This window comes from Manihot esculenta, chromosome 3, assembly GCF_001659605.2.
Source record: "Manihot esculenta cultivar AM560-2 chromosome 3, M.esculenta_v8, whole genome shotgun sequence".
Lineage (NCBI taxonomy): Eukaryota > Viridiplantae > Streptophyta > Magnoliopsida > Malpighiales > Euphorbiaceae > Manihot > Manihot esculenta.
Window position 1 is genome coordinate 29,389,974 of NC_035163.2, and position 20,577 is coordinate 29,410,550.

Consider the following 20,577-nt stretch of genomic DNA (forward strand, 5'->3'; position numbering starts at 1 on the left):
TTTCAGGTTTCCTTAGCTGGTTGAATTTTACTAGAGAGACTACACAAGCATTCATACAACTCCAACCTTTTCCTCTTCTTTCATTCCTTTTTGTAATTTTATTGGAAATTTATCTATTCTTTTAATGTAAGATTACACATATTGTTATTAAACAATAACATATTGTAAATATTTCCAAGAATAAGTTTTCCGATATTGATAATACAGTATATGTAAAAGTCTCTTTCTCTCCTTGCTTGCCTTGTATTCTGTATTCGAATTTGAGATCTTACCATCTCAGAAGCAATTATCGCTGAAAAAGAATTCATATATATATAACTGATTTCGGCTAATTCGAGCTTAAGACTTGCTTGTAAAGGTTAATTTCTTGCCTAACCAACTATGGATTATGTGGAAGTTGTGTAGTAGTGGATACTGATGAGGCCATAGCTGGTTGTTTAGATGAGATCAAAATTGCGTATTGAAATTGAGGTTGGAAACTGGGAAATTAAAAAGATGGCTTCAAATTCAGCATGCTCTATATTTTTAAAGCAGCTTTTCTTTGACCAGTGATAAGTCAAACCACTATTAACAGTATAATCCAAGAAATAAATTAGTATTCTTCCTTTTCATCTACAAGCTACTGTGGGAGATATCAGACTTATTAAATTAACTTGATTAATTGTGATTAGTTAGGCAATTATCCAATTCAATTATTAAATATATTTTTCTCCTACTATTGTTGATCAGATGTTCAAATTTGATAATTGCTTTAATCCTGGTGTTTATAGTTATTAATTATTGTTTACTAAAATTAATTATAAACTCTTATTATATCGGCAAAATGATTCATGACAAAAGGAGAAAAAATTTTCTACATTCAAAGGCATAATTTCTCGCATGGAAATAAAGTCCTATATTTTGTTGAATTGAAAGTTTGAAAGGAAAAAATATATAAATATTATATTACAATTATGGGATGATCACTTATCCATGGATTAAAAAAAAAGAAAGTCTTAAGATGAACATGCATTTATCAGGTGGAATTTTACGTTAGTATTGCAAGGAAATTGTGGGACTTTGAATAAATTTTATAATTTTGACTAGTTTTATAAAAATTCTGTCCAGCAATAATTTTTATAATATATAGTATTTAGTAACTAAAAGTCGAAAATTTTAGTTAAGGGATAGGATGAGTTGGAAAAGTTTGTTGGGATAGGATGAGTCAACCAAAATTTGATGAGTTGGGATAGGATGAGTCAACCAAAATTTGTTGGAGGGTTGGGCTTCAAGAAGTTAAGGGAGTTCAACTTGGCTATGGTTGGAAAGCAAGCTTGGAATATTGTGACTAATCCTTCTTCTTTGGTGGCAAGGTTAATTAAATCTCGTTATTTTCCAGATGCTAATTTTATCACGGCTCGTCTGGGGTCCAATCCGAGCTATTTTTGGCGAAGCATTTGGGAAGCACAATCTGTTATTAAGGCCGGTATGTGTTGGAAAGTTGGAAATGGACAGCAAATTCGAGTCTGGGAAGATCCTTGGATCCCAAATTTGCCTTCCTCCTGGGTGCAAACATTGCAGCCTGTTAACTCACAGGTAAACTTTGTTCATGATTTGATGATTAATGGTTTTTGGAATTTGCCATTGTTACGTTCAATTTTTAGTATGGAAGAGCAGCAGGCCATACTGTCTATTCCCCTCCCTCGATTTGCTGCTAGTGACAGATTGATCTGGAAGTTGGAGCCAAAGGGTCAATATTCAGTTAAATCAGTTTATAAATTCCTAACTAATATTGGGGATGGAGTTGTGGGAGGTCATATTAGTGCGATGTGGCGGAAATTATGGAACGTCAGGGCTCCTCCTAAGTGTCGCGACTTAGTGTGGAGGGCAGCCAATAATGCCATACCAGTTTTGCAGCTGCTTCAACAGCGACATGTTCCTGTGCATAATTCATGTCCTTTATGTAATTCTGTTAGTGAATCTGTGCTCCATGTGCTGGTTACATGCCCTTTTGCCAAGAGGGTATGGCTTGCGTCTTCGATTGGATGACTTTTTCCTCAGTCGGCGTCATTTTTGGCATGGTTGTGCTCAGTTTTGCAGCTGGTGAGAAAGGAAGACCAAGCTATGGTGGTAATGATCTGCTGGGCTCTTTGGCAGGCACGGAATGATGTGGTCTGGTCTTCGAAGTGGTCGAGCCCTGCTGCTGTTGTGTATCGGGCTAGGACAATCCTCTACGATTGGTGTAATGCGCGACACGTTGATGACAGTTCTTCTGATGCTGTGCCAGCTCCTCCACCGTTACATTTCTGGGTTCCACCGCTTCAAGGATTCTTGAAAGCTAATGTAGATGCAGCAGTCTTCCCTGATGGATTCATTGGAGTTGGTGGAGTGCTTCGCTCATATGATGGCTCTTTTGTTGGCGCTTGTCAACATAGACTCCTTGGTTACTTCTCTCCTAAAACAGCTGAGCTAATTGCTATTAGAGAAGTTCTGAGTTGGATTAAGAGGCTGGGTTATGATCAGATAGTGTTGGAATCAGATGCTCTTACGGTAGTGAAGGCTTTGCTTTCTTCTTCAACTTCTGATTTTTCTAGTTTTGGGTCCCTTGTTGATGATTGTAAATCTCTAATAGCAGAGATGAATTCAGTATCTGTGAGTTTTATTCCTCGATCTGCCAATAGTGTGGCACATCTTATAACTAGAGCTGCCTCTACTATTTCAGACAGGATGGAGTGGCTGAGCACCCCTCCACAATTGATTGTTCATGCTTTGATGTTGGACTTCCAAATTTGAATGCAATTACATTTTTAGTTCAAAAAAAAAAAAGTCGAAAATTTTAATTATAAAAAAATTATTTATTGTGATTTTTGTTTAATCACCATCGATAATAGCTACCGTTAATATTATTATCCAACCGGCCAATACAACTTAAAAATTAAAGTAATTAAAAGCGATAACTTTGTCAAATTCAGTGAGAGCTGCATTTTGTCTTGTGATGTGTGTGTTTCCCAAGTACCAGCACAGTCCACGTATTGAATTTTTCTGTATCAGAAATTATATATATATATAAATTCATCATATGAATATCCATGAAAATACTTTTATTATAAGTATGCTAAGCTTATTACAAAATCATCATGTAGCAGCATACTTTTTACTTATTTTTTGAGAATGAAACATGATGCATGTAAATACAAATGAAACATCCCAGCAGTGAACTCAAAGTTATTTTAAATAATAATTAAATGTTCTTAAGTATGATTAAATTCAAGAACTGGGATCTTGATTTTTAGTCTTAATAACCCCCAGAATTAGCTGGGGTGGAGCTAGGGAAGGAAGGAGGTGGAGGCGGTGCACGGTTGACATGGCGGCCAGTAAAGTCCATCCCATTCAAGCTAGGGCAGATGCTGGCTTTCCCAGGAGGAGGAATATGCGAACACGGGGAAGGACCTGATGTTGGCACTGGAACTTTCTGCAGCTTCAGCCATTGCTCACCATGCAAAGGCCTTTTAGCTACCCCAACTTGTAATGTGCTCATAGCCAACAAAATTGCCAGTAAAGAGAACAAAACTCTTACGTGACTGGTTTTTATACTGAAACCCATTTGCGTGTGATCAAGTTTTGATTAATTGATGGTTTTTTTTTTCCAAAGATAGGAATTAAGGTTGCTATCAATGATCGAAAATGAAAATGAGAAAGGAAGTAGATAGATATATATAAATATATGCATATATATAGAGATTCATAAGATGGGTATGGTAGGACTTGGAGGCAAACAACTTTTTTTTTTTTTCATGTTTTTGCTTGCTCAACTTGTGAACATGCTGCCAACTTATTGACTGGTACGAATTGAAAAGAATTCTTACAAATAACAATTGACTTTGGCTAATATTGAAGTCTAATTCTGAATCAAACACGCATGCAGTCTTTGAACAGTTAACAAACAGTAACTTCTATGAAAAATGCAGGCAAATCGATGACTTAAGACTGGCAGATTAGACTTAATTAATTCAGTGTGATTCTTGACAAAGCTACTAAGAGAAATTGAAATGGGAACGCTCTTAAGCTTCCATCTGTTGTTTATTTGCTATGAAAGATTTTAAAAAATGGTATTTCAAAATGGCCAAACATGTGAATCATGTTGCCATGAAACATTTCTTAGACATATTATGAATCATGCAAAACACTATTTAACGGTTTGTCCAAATCTCATAAAAATTTCATCATAATCAATTATCGATATGTTTTTATATTTAAAAATTTTAATTTATATTTAAAATAAACATTGATTATCTCTATTAGAGAAATTAAAAAAAAATGCTAATTACGAGTAACATCGATTAATAATTAAAGTCGACTTGAATTTTTAAATTAAACTCATAACATCTTAGCAAGATGAGTGACGGACGTTAAGGAGTAAGTTCAACTATAAATTGTTTAGGTACAACTCATTAAATTTTTGTTATATTAATTTAAAGTGTTTAGAACGAGTATTCGATATTTTTTTCCATTAAGCTAAATGTTGTATTTTAGATTTTGTTTGTTTGTGAAAAATAATTTATATTTATAAAATATTTTTTATATTTAATTTTAATTTAAAAAATAAAATTTATTAATAAATTTATATATAAAAATTTTAATAAAAATCTTAAGTATGGAAAATAATTTTATTTTTAAGAGAGAATCTCATTTTTTTTAAATAATTTATTTTTTACTTTTAACAAGAAAAATATTTTTTATTAACTAAATTTTTTTAATGTTTTGAATGTTAAAAAATATAAAAAAATATTTTTTATTTTTCATGAAACAAAGAAATCCTTAATTTATTTTTTTGAACTTGAAAGCCCAATTAACTTATTTATTAAACATATAAACTCGACTTGTCTAGGTTAATTAGTCAAATTATTATCTAAGACATAGAAGCTTAATAAATAATAATAACTAAATTAATAATTATTACGACACCATTAATTAATCAAACTTATAATTAACGGCTATAAATTATTCGTTGATATGTAACAAAAATAATCTACAATTATTAAAATGTAAAAACAAAAATTATTTAATAATTATTATTATATTTATATAATTTTATACATTCATAGGCTTAATCTTCTGATGATAAATATATCTGAATAAATATGAGGATTTTTATATTCTACTCTCTCGATCTCTAAATCCCTATTTCAAAAAAAAAATATTTATATAATTTTATAATTTTAATTGTTTATAAAATGAATTGGATAAATTATATGAATATAAAAATCAAAATGGATAACATCTGATTTAGCATATGTATTGTAACTTCATAAAAAAAACCTAATTCAATCTTATTCTATCAGTTCAATAAATATATTTATTATTAGATTAAATCGGTGTGAATGTAAATTGTAAATTAATTTGGTTTAATTATATATGTTATAATATTTAAATAATTTTAAAATATCTGGAAAAAGAAAGGAGGTTGTTTTGTTTTTTTTACTAAAAATTTAACTAAAACAAATTTTAAGGATTAAATTGTTTAATATTTAAAATATGTATAGACTAAATTGTGGTTAATGATAAATTTAGGAACTAAATTATAATTTTTTAATCAAAGTAAGATATTATAAACGGTCGTTAGAGAGAACTTATTACATGAGATTACAAAGTGTGTGCGTCACCTAGTTTAGAGGGTATTTAGATTATCAGTATTTTTGTGTTTAATTTTTATAAACATTTAAAAATTTCAATTAACTTCGTAATTAATTAAAATATTTATTTAAATAATGGACAAATAGTTGTTATGTGTAGGAAAAAGTAGATATAAACATATTATTATTAAAATTATTTTTAAAAAAATTAAATAAAGTATATAGTACTTTAAAAAAAAGTATATTAAATTGAATTATAAATAAAAAATTGCTTTTGAGCAGCAAAATAACAAACTAATGTTTATATTTTCTCATAAATAAATAAATAAATTTATTTTTAATATTTATAAATCGATTAAACCAGCTTATAACTCATCGCAAACCATTTTGATTGGGTAAAGCAAAAGTTGAAATCCTTAGACTACCACTAGGTTAATTTGAGAAACTGAGAATTCCTTTTATTTGAAAAGAGATTGGCAAAGAAAAAAAAAACAATGGTGTATCGGTTTATGATATGAATGCTTACTATATTACCATCAAAGACGCCAAACAAAACACCGTAAAAGGCCAAACTCTTAACGTCGGATACGCACTTGCGATGGTCGGAGGATAAACTCGTAAAACATCAATTAATAATTGCGATCAAGTATGCATAATTGCATATGGTCCATAAAATTTTTGAGACTCAGACTCCAAGGACATGTCTCTCATCAGATTCTATTGCTCCTACTCCCTTCTTCTCTTCTTCCTCTTCCTCTGTTCAATCTCTGCAATTCCTACTCAAGTTAATGGGGATTCAACAACCAAAACCATGGAGGATTTCTCTGGTTATCCTATTCATGAACCATCTCACTCGTTTAGCCCAACCTTCCTACCTTCTTCACTTTCAGTGGACGCTCAAACTCTGCAAAATCAGGTACTAACTCTAATTGTTTACCATTCTTCGGGCATTTTGCTTCCTGTTTTTTTTATTAGTTCGAGTATCTGTTTGTGTTGTGGGTTAAATTTGTTGTTAAAATGAATTTTGTTTTTCAGATTGATGAGCTATCCACTTTCTCTGATACACCTGCTCCATCAGTTACTAGGGTTTTATACACTGAGAAGGATGTATTAGCTCGCAGGTAATGGATTGATTATCTCTTTTCGCGGATTGTGATTCAATTAATTGTGTGATCATTTTGATCGCTTTCATTTGCACTTAATTTTATTGTTAGTTTCATCCCTACTATTTCTTTTATATTTTCTTTCACCTACAAATACAACATTGGATTGATAAAGTTGGTATATAAATACTGTAAACGTCAGGCTTAATGTTCTCTTGTTCCTATTTTATGGGAGCACTGGTTCACCTATCAAAAGAATATGTTAGTGTGTGGTTGAGCAATTCTAGACTGAAGGCTGGAAGATCTCCAATAGCTGAAACTTTTACTTTTTTTGCATATATTTCAAAAATATGGTTTTGATTTAGCTTCTTATATTGAGAAAATACTAATGCTGCTGCAACTGTGTTGGAAAATCATTTGGCTTTGTAAATTCTCTGTACTTCATGTTTAGAAACAATAGGAAACTTGTTAAATTAAATCATATGTAGGGACTACTCCAGCTACACATTTTCCTGGTTGTCCCTTTACTTCTCTCATGAAGGCACTTCCTTATATCATTGGCAATCACTAATATTTGATGACAGGTACATCAAAAACTTGTTGGGACTCTCTGGTTTATCTGTTAGAGAGGATGCTGTTGGTAACATATTCGGTCGGTGGTGAGTTTTCTTTACGCATATTTACTAAACCCTTTAAACCCTTAATCCTGTTTACTTGAGGTATTTACATGAGTACTCCATCTTTCCTTTTGCAGGGATGGCTCTGAGCCAGAGCTCACTGCAGTTGCAACTGGTTCTCACATTGATGCTATTCCATATTCTGGGAAATATGATGGAGTTGTTGGTGTCTTAGGTGCAATTGAAGCCATAAATGTGCTGAAAAGGTTTGCAATTACCTGTTGATGTGAATATGCATTTTGGCCATACTATCCGAAAGATGCTCTACCATCATATTGAATCTACAATTTTGTATAGGCATAGTAGCATTGCTTTGGAAGATTCAAGCTCTACAAACCCATTGCTGTAAATGTAAAATGTTGATGATTACTTAGCTTTATACACATAGATATTGAAGACTGTTGTCTTAGATCAAGTCTCCTTTGTAGCCGGATCACAATATGTTGATCTAGAAGACATCTATGCGGTCCTTCTTTTGAACCAAAATTGAAACCACTTGATGTCTCATGCTAAAACAGTGTTAGTAATAAATCAACAGGCATTTCCAAATATATTACTCAAAAGAATTGACATAATACACCTAGTCGATTGAGAGTTTATCACAGAACTGTCACTATTTTCAAACTACTCAGAAAGAGAATTACAAGCATTAGTCATCCTGAATGAAACATAGGTCATCTCAAGTTGTTCCAGTTTATGATATGGACGCCTATACATGTATATGTTGGACATAATTTTCTAGTTTAAAGTACTCTTTTATGTTGCATTGTTTGGCAATGAGAACGTTAAACAATCTGCTTGCCTGTATGAATTCTATCAAGTGATAAGTTAATGGTTTCAAAAAATACAAATTCATTCTTATGATACTATGATGATTTCTAATTAATCTGTGCAGTCCCTATTTTCCATCATTGTTGTGCTGATTGGGACTATAACAGGTCTGGGTTCAAACCTAAAAGGTCTCTGGAGGTAATCTTGTTCACCTCAGAAGAGCCAACTCGCTTTGGCATCAGCTGCTTGGGAAGGTGAGGACCAGTATATGCATGGTGACATTCATATGAATCATTAATGCACACAATAGTTGCCTCTGTTTCATTTTTGTATTCTTTTTTATCTTTGCAAGCTTAGAAGCTGTTATTGTTAAGTGGCCATTCTGGTCTCTTATAAGGTTTATGTGGTGTAATCAATATGCAGCCGCTTATTGTCAGGGAGTGAAGCACTTGCAGAAGCTCTGAAGACAACAGTTGATAGTCAAAACATATCCTTTCTGAAGGCTGCTAGATCTGCTGGATATGCAAAAGATCAAGATGATTTGTCAAGTGTTTTCTTAGAGAAGGGAAGTTATTCTGCATTTGTGGAGCTGCATATAGAACAGGGGCCCATTCTAGAGGCAGAAGGTAGGCTATTTTCCACATGTAATCTTATTCCAGTATATGCACAGATTCTTTACTTTCGTGATAAAATTTTAACTTCAATTTAGGTCTACCAATTGGCATAGTAACTGCAATTGCAGCCCCAGCAAGCATAAAAGTAGATTTTGAAGGCAATGGCGGTCATGCAGGCGCTGTCTTGATGCCAAATAGGTGATCCTTGGCCTATGCAAATGCTTGTTGACTCCAAGCTTACTTCCTCTTTATCAACTTTTTAACCTTTTTTCCTGTTGCTATCAAGATGCAATTGTTTTCTCATGGAAAAATAGAATTCTACTTGCTTGTGAGTGCTTGCTCATGCACGCATTTTAACAGATGTTTCTGATGACTATTTTGCATTTTGACATTTGAGGCTCTTGTTTTACTCTCTCTCTCTCTCTCTCTCTTGTTTCCCTTTTTTATTGGTGTTGATTGACCATATCCATTTCCTCTTTGGAAAATGCACAATCTCCTATATTTAGTATAACTTTATTTTTCTTCCAGATTGTAACTATGACCTGATAAAGCAGCAAATCATTTTATCACACCCGTTTTACTGCGTGATTTCAAATGTGTCTGGAGTGAGCATATTTTTCAACATGTTTGGTTTTCTTGCTCAGTCAAGATAAGGTTCTTAGATTTTACATGCCCAATTTGGATCAGAAATGATGCTGGATTAGCAGCTGCAGAATTGGCTTTAGCTGTTGAGAAACATGTTCTGGATTCTGGTTCAATCGATACTGTTGGTACAGTTGGTGCGTCATGTTTTCTTTTAACAAGCCTCAAATTATGGTTTTCATTGCATTTAATTTCGTTTACATTGTTGAATTTCTGCCTTGTTTTACATACCTACATGTCTCATATATATGTGGTAGAAATAATACTTGATGTTTTTCAAGGTATTCTGGAGTTGCATCCTGGAGCAATAAACAGCATCCCAAGCAAATCGCACCTAGAAATTGGTACGGATTTTACTGTGATTAAGATTGCTAAATGAAATTGCCAATTTGCTTGAGAAGTTTATCCATTGTCTTTTGCATACATTAAGTTTGGTGTTAATACTTCCAGGTCCCTTTTAGATATTTCTACTTGCAGATTATTAGAGCTATTTCAGGTTCCTGAATAGCATATTCTTATTCTTTGTTCAATATTTTGGCAGACACTCGTGATATTGACGAAAAGCGAAGGAATAATGTAATTGAGAAGATTCAGCAATCTGCAATGACAATAGCCAAAAACCGTGGGGTCAAGCTATCAGAATTCAAGATCATAAATCAGGACCCACCAGCCCTCTCTGATAAATCAGTAATAGAGGCAATGGAAGCTGCATCAAAAGAGTTAAACTTGACACACAAGTTAATGATTAGCAGAGCTTATCATGATTCGCTGTTCATGGCTAGGTGGGAAATGTTGATTAATTGATTAGATGCTGGATTTAATAAACGTAGTTGATATCCCAACAAAAATTTTGCCATCATTTCTCTTTTTCTTGAACCTCTGCGCAAACATAGGTATAAGGACATGTTTTTCATTTCATGTAATATTCAACTTATGCTAGTGGTTGCCTAGAATAGGTTCACCTTTTTACAGGGTTATGCAATATGCCTTCTCAATATGGTTATATAAAACTAGGACACTGCTCTTCTTGTTGTTTTAACTAGAAAATAGCAACTGATCTCTGATCATGCAATATGACAACCTTGCAGGATATCTCCAATGGGCATGCTATTCATTCCATGCTACAAAGGTCTGAATTTCTTTTACTTTACTAACAGTTAAGACATCTTGTTTCTTAGCCTTTGTTTGGGAGGAGGTTTGGATTTGGGTTTGAAAGAGCCCATAGTTTTTTGAAGTAAGTTTTTTTGTGTTTTTTCAAAATCTGTTCTCTCTACCAAATCAGTGGGTTGAGGATGTTTTTTTTATAAAACCTCTAACAACCTTAGAAAGCTTTCCCTTCCTCTCAAACAATAAAAAATTTATGAAAGTTCAAAAATAATTGAAAAATCTTATTTTAAATAACTTCTCAAAAAACCTTTAATAATTTAATGCTGTCATTGAAAAAAAAAGGTATTATTAGTGTTGAACACTAGTCCTTCATATCTTTTAGTAAGTTTTATTTTTTATTGAAGCATGCCACAAGCCTCTAAATTGTCTTTACTTCTATTTCGAGTTTCATCAATTGCCAATTGTATGCTAGTGCTGCACTTAGTGTAGAAGCAAAGACAGTCGTTGTTTTTGGCAAACAACTTCGTGATTAATTAATACTATTCAACAATCGCTTTTGCAGGATATAGCCATAAACCTGAAGAATATGCTTCCAGTCAGGATATAGCAAATGGGGTAAAAGTATTAGCGCTGACCCTTGCCAAGTTGTCCTTGTCCTGATGTAATCTTTGAAATTTTTCATAAATACTGCTTTTCTGGTGAAAATTCACAACAAAAATATTGATCAAGGAATAAAATTAGATCCAGCAACAAAAGCACTCAGCAAAAGCCTCACTGCCTATGTTTTTATCTTCCTTGATGTCAACTGTGGAGGTCTTTATATCTGTTGCATTTCTCAAAACATAGTTGGCACTGATAATTATCAGTTGTCTACAAAAGATCTTTGTAAGAATGACATAAATGTATGCTTCTTCCTTTCTTAATTGCATGTCCATTGTGTTTCAAAATATCAGAAATTATCAACTGGGTTAGATAACCACAAATGTCCATATGTAAATATCAGGAGATTCAATAGGTGATCTGAATGAGAAATTTTATAGCTCAACTACCAATCTTTAGAAAAAGGCTCCATTAGGATAAATTTAAATTGTAAATGATGAGGTACAAGAATGATGTAAGACTGAAATTTTATAATTTTTTACTTGAAATATGATTCTAACTTTAAGTGCGTTTCTAAAAGATTTGCAAGAAAGTCCATAGAATCAAATTTCACCAACAACATTTAAATCTAGAAAGAATCGAATGCAACAGAGACACATCACCAGTCGAGTGATGTGGTACAAACTGCATTTGACTTCTGAGTCTTTAAAGACAGATTTTTATTTGTTTAGCAGGAAAGAAAACCACAGATAAGACATGATGCTGAACATCATCAATCATGGCCGTTGGCACATTCTATCTTTTGGGATGTGTGGGTCCAACTGATGATCAATCATTCACTTCAGAATGAAGATTAGTGGCTTGATCCTTGATAAGAGGAAAGATAGATAGAGAGAATAAGGTGGGGTCAATTGTAAGTGATTCAAATTGATGGTGTATACTATTAAATGGGTACACTTCCTTTTACTCTACTCACAATTTCTCAACCAACGAACAAAAGTTATAACCTCACAGCTCACAAAAGACACCCCACGGCCTCACCTCTGTCCTCCCTGCTTGGCTGCTCCATGGCCACAACCTTTCTTAAAATGCATTATTGCCCTTCAATCTCTAAGCAATATGTTCTTTACTTTGTATGATAGAACCTAAAAGCTTCCAATTTTGATCACTTTCTCCTATTTAAAAGAATTTCTGATACATAAAAAATGATATGTCATCAACTACTATAATTTATAAAAATAAACATTATTAGAAAAATCATAAGTTGGTTTCTTGTTGATATTCCATATCTTATTTTATGTTTTTCTATAATAGATGATACATTAATGAACATAAATAAGTTGCTTGGACAGTGATTTGAGCAGACCTAGCTGTTAAAAGAATTGGGACTTAATCTGGAAATTAATTAGCTAATAAAACTTAATTAGTTGGTGAGGAGACATGATTGGTGATATAAGAAAAAATAGGGCAAAGGGCAAATTGGGAAGTATAGAGATTAATGGAGTTGGTAATAAATTAATTAAGAGGGTGTTAGGGCTTTTTCAAAAGGGTTAAGCAGGAATAATCAAAGATGGGGCCTTTAGCAATAATGTGGATGCAACATCTCCATCTCTTTTATTGCTTTCTGGTTAAGATATGAACTTCTTCTTCTTCTTCTTCATCTTCTTCTGGATGATGATATGACAAACCCTAGGATGTCTCCTAATCTCTATTTTTTTGCCTAAATGTCTCAATTAATTTACCCATTTACGTTAAAAATATGTATCATGATTAACTAATGTTTAATATCATGAAATATACCTTTTCAAAATATACTTAAAAAATTAAATTGATTTATTATCTCGACTGAATTTATTTAAATTGAATTTACGTAAATTGAATTTAAATAGATCTAAAATATAAAATAATATGAAATCTCATATAAATATAAAATAAATTTATATAAATTTGGTCTAAAACTACCCATCATGTTAGAGTGATTGAATGTACTTTAATTAAGTTGAAAGATAAGAATCTCAATTAAGGAAAAGGGTGGCTATTTTCTGAGAAAACCCTAGGGGCAGTTCTGTCCTTTGGTGATTGAGAGGAAAAAGCAATGTTATTTGCTTTCTAGGTTACCAAGCATTTTCTAATTAATATCGTCAAAATTTTCATCTCCCTATAATTAATAAAAAAATTATGAATTATACTTTTATTAAAATATAAATAACATTCATTATTTTTTTAAGTCACATATTTTATTAATTTGAAATAATCAAGAAAATATAATAAAAAGATATTACGCCTGGTTTAATAAATTCTTCCCATAAAAAAATATTTATTATAAAAATATGAACTGAGAATAAACAATTCTTATTATTAAACTTATTGTTCCTTGGATAAATAATAATTATAATTAGAGTGCTGAAATTAGTATTATTATTTCAATAAATAAATAATATTTCTTTCATATTTCGTAAAATATATCTATATTTTATCCAATGTTTTTCTTTCTAAAGATAATAATTTATTTAATAAATTTTTAATTTATTTTTTTTTAAATAGAAATTTAAAGTTGGTGAAGTAAAATATGAGACCTGATAGTGAGTGTATCTATTTAATAATTGAAATATAAAATAATAAATTATTTATTTATTTTCTATAATTTTAAATAAATTAACTATTTAATATTATTTATTTATTTTCTGTAATTTTAAATAAATTAACTATTTAACCTTTTTAACTGAGGATAAAATATTTTGATTAATAATTTTTTAATAAAAAATTAAATAATTTAATTTTATAAAATATAAGTAAATTTTAATTTAATTTAATATACGGATGCATTATTAAATTTTTTAAAAAATTAAATATTTAATAGTAATTTTTTTTTAAAAAAATATTTTTTATTCTAAAATATAACATAATTAATAAATTTAACATTTTATTTTTAAAATTCAATATTTCAATTCTAAAATTTGATTATGTTAAAATTAAAATTCATCAAAATTATTCGTGATAGAAAAAATATCGAATTATTTCTTTTAAAATCTAACATTTTATTTTATGAATTTTAATTTCCGCAAATTTATAGTTCTTCTCTTAACGAATTATATTAATAAAATTTTATTTATAAATTAAAATAATAAACTAAAAATATCAAATTTAATCTCTAAATACAAATAAAAATTTAATAAATTTAAAATTTAAATTTAATAAATATAATAAAAATTAATAAAAAAGTATTTTTTTCTTGAAATATAACATAAATAATAATCTCTATTTTTTGAATTCTAATGCTTTAATCTATAAAATTTAATTTTATCAAAATTGAAAAAAAAAAAATTCAAATTCAATTACCACAAACAAACAAAAATTTTAATAAATTCAAAATTTAAATTTAAAAGATATAATAAAATTAAAATATATAAAATTTAAATTATTAAACGTAAAAAATTAAAACTTAAATAGAAATTATATTTATAATCTGCTTCTATAAAAAAATTTATTTGTTGGTTTATCAATTTTAAAAATGCATTCAAATATTTATAACATTTTAAAACGTCTGCTAATTAATCATTTTGTTAATTTTAATTTTTAAATATTATAAAAAAATTTAAAATATCTCTAATACAAAGAGACTAATTAGTAAATATTTTAATAATTTAAAAAAATAACTAATAAATTTTTAAAATTATAGAAACTAAATAATAAAATTTTTAATAATAAAACTAATAGAAAAATTAATTAGTAAAATTTTTAAAATATCAAAAATATTTTAATATATTTTTAAAAATTGAGAGATTGGCTAACTAATTTTTTATATTATAAAAATTAAATAATATTTTATTTATTTATTATTAATAAAAGTATTTTTAAATTATATTTAATTTATTTTTTTAATTAAATATAAATGATTTATTTAATAGAAATTTTTAATGAAGGAATTTTAAATTTTAATAAAATTGAAATTGAGAGATGAAAATTTTTAATGCTAAAAATAGAGATAAATTCATTAATTCTAATGTATCTCAAAATTAAAAAAGTAATTTTGTCAAAAAGAATTCAAAGTTACAAAGAGGAGTTGTCGCTGTTGTCGTTTAAAATTTCAAATTTTTACTAGACGGCGTGAGATGACACCGTAAACACCGACGTGATGTTACTTACTGTATAATAGTATAAAACAAAGAACAGAAACAAACGCGGAAGCAACCGCACATAAAAACGCAAACAGCTCGATAAGGCAGATAAAACAAACAAGAAGAAACTACCAGCTCACACTGCACCTCTTCCATTTCTTCTCAGATCGGACCAAATTCCGTGAGTTCTTTTCCCGATTTTCGTTACCTTACCTTCAGTCCTTCTCTCTTCGTCTTCTAGATCTCATCTTGCATTGTAATGTAGCTTCAAATCCTTATGTATCTACTGCTATATTGATCTGTTTTTGCTTTTCTTCTGCTATTTGATCTGCCTATGGATTTTCTTTTAAAGGTTCTGGGTTTGAATTGGAAAATGTGGGTTTTATGTTTGCAAAAAGTTTTTACCAAATCAGGTTTATATATATATATTTGAGTGTTCAGGCTAGCCAACTGTGTTGCTAGTCGGGAAAATGCAGGATAGGAAACTTCTAAAGTCCTGGTGAGCTGAAAGGTTACACCTAATTGTTCTTTTTTAATTTCCCAGCAACAACTGAATGACGGTTTGTGATTCCAGCTTTGAGTTATGCTCCCCCTTGTATCTGGTGCTTTGAGCTGATTCTTATTGGTTTTTAGAAAATTACTGCCTTTAGCTCTTAGTTTGTACATCTGAATTCTAATATAGGTCATTTGAAGTTCAAGCGCAATTTCGAATGTGTTATTCGAGTTTTTGAATCATCTATGCAGTTAATGAATTCCGTGGCTTTCATACCCTTCGAGAAAAAGATTCTTTTATTTTGCAATTTCGGATGTTTATATAACTTCAGTGTGGGTCTTCGCTTTTGCTTGCTCATAAAGTGAATTTTTTGTTTTTTTTGGCTTGCTTATGTAACTTGGCTGTTAACTTGGTTTTTTGGGCGACTTACTGGACTGGGGTTTGCGCATCTCTTCAAGTGTTCTTTAAGTTCTTATCTTTAAAATTATTGATATTTGCCTTGTCTGCTCCGGCTGCTAAGGAAAATGATACAGTTTACTTCTTCCATTTTTTCTGAAACAATCAGCACAACTTTTCATGCTTGTCCAAGCCATCATGTTCAGTATTTCATGTTTTTTCATCATTCTTCCACTCTCCATCAATCTTCTTTTAATCAAACAGAACGCTTTTATGGTCTATGGTCCATCTTTTCTCCTTCTCCCCGTTAATTATTTCTGGTCCCAAAAAAAGAGAATAATTTTTGGTTGTGATTAATTAATAAGCAAATCATTATTTATTTCCTTGGTAAGAATTATGTTGCTTGTTTATGTCACAAAAGATTTTCATCTGCTTGGTTCAAAGTTCAATCAATAATATTATCTTGCATTTTCTTACGGTGCAGCTTTTAATATATTTTGCCGTCAACATAATTTTTTGTTTCACAATAAACTACATATTCCTCCAAAATGACAATTAAAGGACTGAGTATCTTGTCCTAATCATCCCTTTTCTTGTTCCCCTAAATATCGGTTACCTTCTTACTTAGAATTTAATTGGCTATCACTATGAAGTTGCAGCATCTTCACTTGTACCTTTCCCCTCTCTGGTTATTGGTTAAATGTTGTTTCCCCCTTAAACACTGTTATTCAAAATCTTACTTGTGCTTTATCATAAATGGATGTAGTTCTTGTCTTGTTTGACAAATATACCTCCATAATGAACTGCTTCAAAATGAGCTCTAGCAAATAGCAAAGCACTTAGTTGAGCCGATGGGAATAAAAACAACTTTCCAGTGGATTACATGGTTTTTTCGGTATATGTGCTCTTTGCAATGGATTATAATATACTTCTTGCTTCTTCCATGCTTTGTTTAAGGAGCTGTAGAGCAGAGTTAAAATTATTATGATAGCAAATCCATAAGAAATTAAGAATGGAATGAAATTTATTAATATTTGCTGGAGAGATCAGGGATTATCTAGCAGTAGATGATTGGTAGTTATTTAACAATAGTTTTGAAAGGAGCCTTAATGTTATAGTAAGGTTGCTTCATTATTAGGTCCAAACCATAAGGTAGCCTTCTTGCAAAGGACAAGTGAAAGGTTGCATACATTTAGCCCTTGCAATGTAGGAAGCCTCATGCATTGGAACAGGCTCTTTTATATTGACCCTGATTTGAGATAATTTACTAAGAAAAGAAAACTACGAAAAATAGAAAGACTTTTTTCATGCAAAGATGTGTGAATGATTCCCAGTTTTGTTTGACTGTGATGCTTGTGTTTCTGGTTGCAGTGCAATGGGAGTAGATGTTACAGATATATGTATGGACAAGGAACCAGATTGTGTCATAGTTTATGCAAATGGTGTTTCCCATGATTCCAATCACGAAAATGTTCCCAATCATCATGATGTTTTGGAGTCCTATGAGCCTATCAATGGGGTCCCTGAGGTTCAGAGTTCAGAGGAAAGCTCTGAAGCAAAGGAATATGAAGTGAAGGAATGTACAACTGAAATCTCAGTTGAGACTACTGAAGTTCCTCATGACGAGAGAAGTAAGGACTCAAATGTAATAAGCTCAAAATTTGAGGCTGGCTTGAAAAAGGAAAAGGTAAAATCAGAAAAAGAGAAAACAAAGGATACTAATAAGTCTCAACCATGTAAGAAGCAAGCATCAAAAGCTGCTCCTTCTGGAGTAGTTCGAACAAAACACACTGTTCCACAGCCATTTGCTTTAGCAACTGAAAAGCGTGCTTCTTGTGGAACTCGTCCTACTGGACCTGAGCTTGATGTCCCTGCTGGTATGAATAAATCATCTAATGCAAACAATGTGCTACTTCCAAACACTATAAAACAGAATCAGGTAATTGCTACAACCAAGACTGGATATCTAATTGTAGCTTATTCCAAAATCCAATGTAACTTCATTGTAGCAGAAAGTTGTAGCACAAATTTGAGAGTAGTTATCTCTCAGAATATTTAACGGAACAATCAAATCGTTGGTAATCATAATGCTAATATAACATAGTGCTTAAAAAACTCCCGTTGTTGAATGTTGATCTTAAAAATAAAATTTTCATGTTTAACTGCAGCCACTTGGAGTATCAAGAAAACCATTGCAACCAAACAACAAGAAGCATCCTGATGAGGAGGATACTTGTTCCGTCACTTCTATGTATCCTCTTGCTACTGGCAAACTATATATGAATTAGTGCTTTCTACTTTTATGCTCCTGCCACCTCTATGGTTCACCCTCTCTTTTGAAATTGACTTCATTCCTTGACTATTTCTAGTACTGCAGCATCTGCTCGAACTAACAGGTCAAGAACAACAGTTGCATCAGCTCCAGTATTCAGATGCTCTGAACGCGCTGAGAAACGGAAGGAGGTACTCCCTTTATAACCGTGTTTCATCTGGAGTTGAACTTTGGGTTAACTATTTTATACAATTGTTTGTGTTCTAAACACACCTGAATGTAAGATGCAATGTCTTTGTCATGCTATCAATTCTTAGTTTTATTCAAAGTTAGAGGAGAAACACCAAGCATTGGAGGCTGAGAAAACCCAAAGTGAAGCAAGGACCAAGGTAAAATATTCAAGCATCTCAAAGTAAGGGTATTAGAACTCTAAATCTAAGTGTTAATCTCTCTTTCTCTCACTCATGGTTGTGAAGATATATGATTCTGACATGTTTTCCTCACTTCATCTTTTTTTTTTTTTTTTCTGTTCATTCCAAAATTTAAGGAAGAGAGGGAGGCATCTATCAAGCAACTAAGGAAAAGCTTGTTGTTTAAGGCTAACCCAATGCCAAGTTTCTACCATGAGGGACCACCACCTAAGATTGAACTAAAAAAGGTATTGGTGAGCCCGAGACGTTCATCTCATTCTTTTTAGCTGATGTTTTCAGATGCTTGTTTTTGCAATCCTATTTTAAGTATTAAATTCTCAATGTTGACAGATATTGAAGGTATAGTAACGGAAGCAAGTTACTAAAGAATATCAACACAAAATTTATAGTGTATTTCTGATCAATATTTTTCTACTAAGCTTTCTATGTATGCCAGCTTCCACCAACCCGTGCAAAATCACCAAAGCTTGGCAGAAGAAAGAGCTCCAATGATACAGTAAATCCATCTCTGGAAGACAAAGTTAAAGGAGCTTGTGGTGAGGGAAATTTTCAGAGCCTGGGTAGTTGCGTTGAATAAACCAGGACTCTAGTTTCTACCAACATAAAAATCAGCAGGACCTCCTAAATGATCACGCCATTTGCAAAACTAAAGATGAACATGATCAAGTGGAAGAGGTAAACATGTCAATCCCAGCTATGGTAAACGGACGGATCAGTGTTCAATATTAACTTATAAAGTTTGTGTTGTGTTCTTAATTTATAAGAGTCAAACCCTCGTTTGCCTGTTGTGAATTATGTGAAGAATGTGTCTCTTGTTCCCTTCTTAACAAATGCAAGGACTTGTTGCTGCATTCAATATCTTGTAATGTATGAAGTGTAAATTTCCTGTAAGTTATAATATCTATATAAAGCTTCCTCATTTTTTGTGTAAGCTTATTGCATTTTGCACTCTTGTTGAGTAATCTTATTCTTCTAATGAAAGAACCGGATAGATCTTTTAAATAGAGAATGTACACTGCAGTAACAGTGGCAAATTGTTTAAATCAGTGGAGATTGTGTTGGTTAATTGTCTGTTTGATATACTTTAAATCATCAGTAAGTAAGAGCGGATATAAAGTTAGGGTAGATGGTTCAGTTATGCTGAGCTTTATTAGGGTTGAAATTTGTGATATTGTTAACTCTCTGTTCTGCATAATTATGATAAGGGTCATCATGAAAAGTTCCTAAAGCAAAAGAAAAAAGAAGATACCCATAGAGAGATAGAGCGTAAAGCACCAGCTGTTGAAGTGTTTTTTAGCTATCAAACAGCAAAAGATGACTTTCTAACACCCAGCATGCCCCCATTTGTGTTAGCAAATTTAGCTAAAGCACTTGCATTAAAATTGACTCTACTTTAAGCTCTTTGATGTCCCAATGCATTTTCCCCATAATATATTATTATGGCATTCACACTACATGTGTTTCCTACACGTCTGAAAAGCCATATGTTTTTAGCTGCATTTGCATTTCTCTTTTCTTTTTCTATTTCTATTTCTTAAAATAACTTACCACCGTTTGATATGAAACGCTTTCTAATTTTATACTATTTTATATGACATAAAATTAGGGTTTGGTAGGTTCGATTTAGAATAGAATCGAGCCGAAAAAATTAAAAATTAAAAATTTAAATATTTTGAAAATCGAATTAAACCAATGGAGAAATTAATTTTAATCAAATTGATTTGATTCGATTTGATTTGGT

The 20,577-nt window shown here is 31.3% G+C and overlaps 2 protein-coding genes across 7 annotated transcripts; both read left to right on the top strand.

Annotated features, from left to right (window-relative positions):
• Positions 1-6,135: 6,135 nt before the first annotated feature.
• On the top strand, positions 6,136-11,449 carry LOC110612063 (ureidoglycolate hydrolase). Its single transcript, XM_021752716.2, has 12 exons — positions 6,136-6,528; positions 6,648-6,733; positions 7,300-7,374; positions 7,470-7,598; positions 8,331-8,417; positions 8,587-8,789; positions 8,873-8,975; positions 9,465-9,556; positions 9,701-9,763; positions 9,961-10,201; positions 10,508-10,548; positions 11,089-11,449. Exons 1-12 carry the CDS (start codon positions 6,313-6,315, stop codon positions 11,184-11,186), a joined length of 1,434 nt encoding a protein of 477 aa, XP_021608408.1. The 5' UTR covers positions 6,136-6,312; the 3' UTR covers positions 11,187-11,449.
• Positions 11,450-15,533: 4,084 nt separating this feature from the next.
• LOC110610354 (protein WVD2-like 3) lies at positions 15,534-19,767 on the top strand. 6 transcript variants are annotated; one of them, XR_006350306.1, is made up of 7 exons: positions 15,534-15,743; positions 17,505-18,072; positions 18,302-18,384; positions 18,503-18,596; positions 18,723-18,817; positions 18,953-19,063; positions 19,256-19,462. XR_006350306.1 is itself a non-coding variant. In XM_043955506.1 (7 exons), exons 1-7 carry the CDS (start codon positions 15,715-15,717, stop codon positions 19,334-19,336), a joined length of 1,038 nt encoding a protein of 345 aa, XP_043811441.1. In that variant the 5' UTR covers positions 15,536-15,714; the 3' UTR covers positions 19,337-19,767. The 6 variants fall into 6 exon arrangements, 3 of the variants coding, with proteins under 3 accessions (XP_043811441.1, XP_043811442.1, XP_021605925.1); XR_006350307.1 differs by having other exon boundaries at positions 19,167-19,396; XR_006350305.1 differs by having other exon boundaries at positions 15,535-15,743; positions 19,273-19,767.
• Positions 19,768-20,577: the final 810 nt, after the last annotated feature.

What these genes read in the sequence shown, in the direction of transcription:
- LOC110612063 (XM_021752716.2), top strand. Translation starts at nt 6,313, where the DNA reads ATGTCTCTCATCAGATTCTATTGCTCCTACTCCCTTCTTCTCTTCTTC. An exon ending in CTCAAACTCTGCAAAATCAG is followed by an intron (nt 6,529 to 6,647) that starts GTACTAACTCTA and finishes TTTGTTTTTCAG; the next exon opens with ATTGATGAGCTATCCACTTT. An exon ending in GATTCGCTGTTCATGGCTAG is followed by an intron (nt 10,202 to 10,507) that starts GTGGGAAATGTT and finishes ACAACCTTGCAG; the next exon opens with GATATCTCCAATGGGCATGC.
- LOC110610354 (XM_021750233.2), top strand. Translation starts at nt 15,715, where the DNA reads ATGCAGGATAGGAAACTTCTAAAGTCCTG. An exon ending in ACACTATAAAACAGAATCAG is followed by an intron (nt 18,073 to 18,301) that starts GTAATTGCTACA and finishes GTTTAACTGCAG; the next exon opens with CCACTTGGAGTATCAAGAAA. An exon ending in ACTTGTTCCGTCACTTCTAT is followed by an intron (nt 18,385 to 18,502) that starts GTATCCTCTTGC and finishes GACTATTTCTAG; the next exon opens with TACTGCAGCATCTGCTCGAA.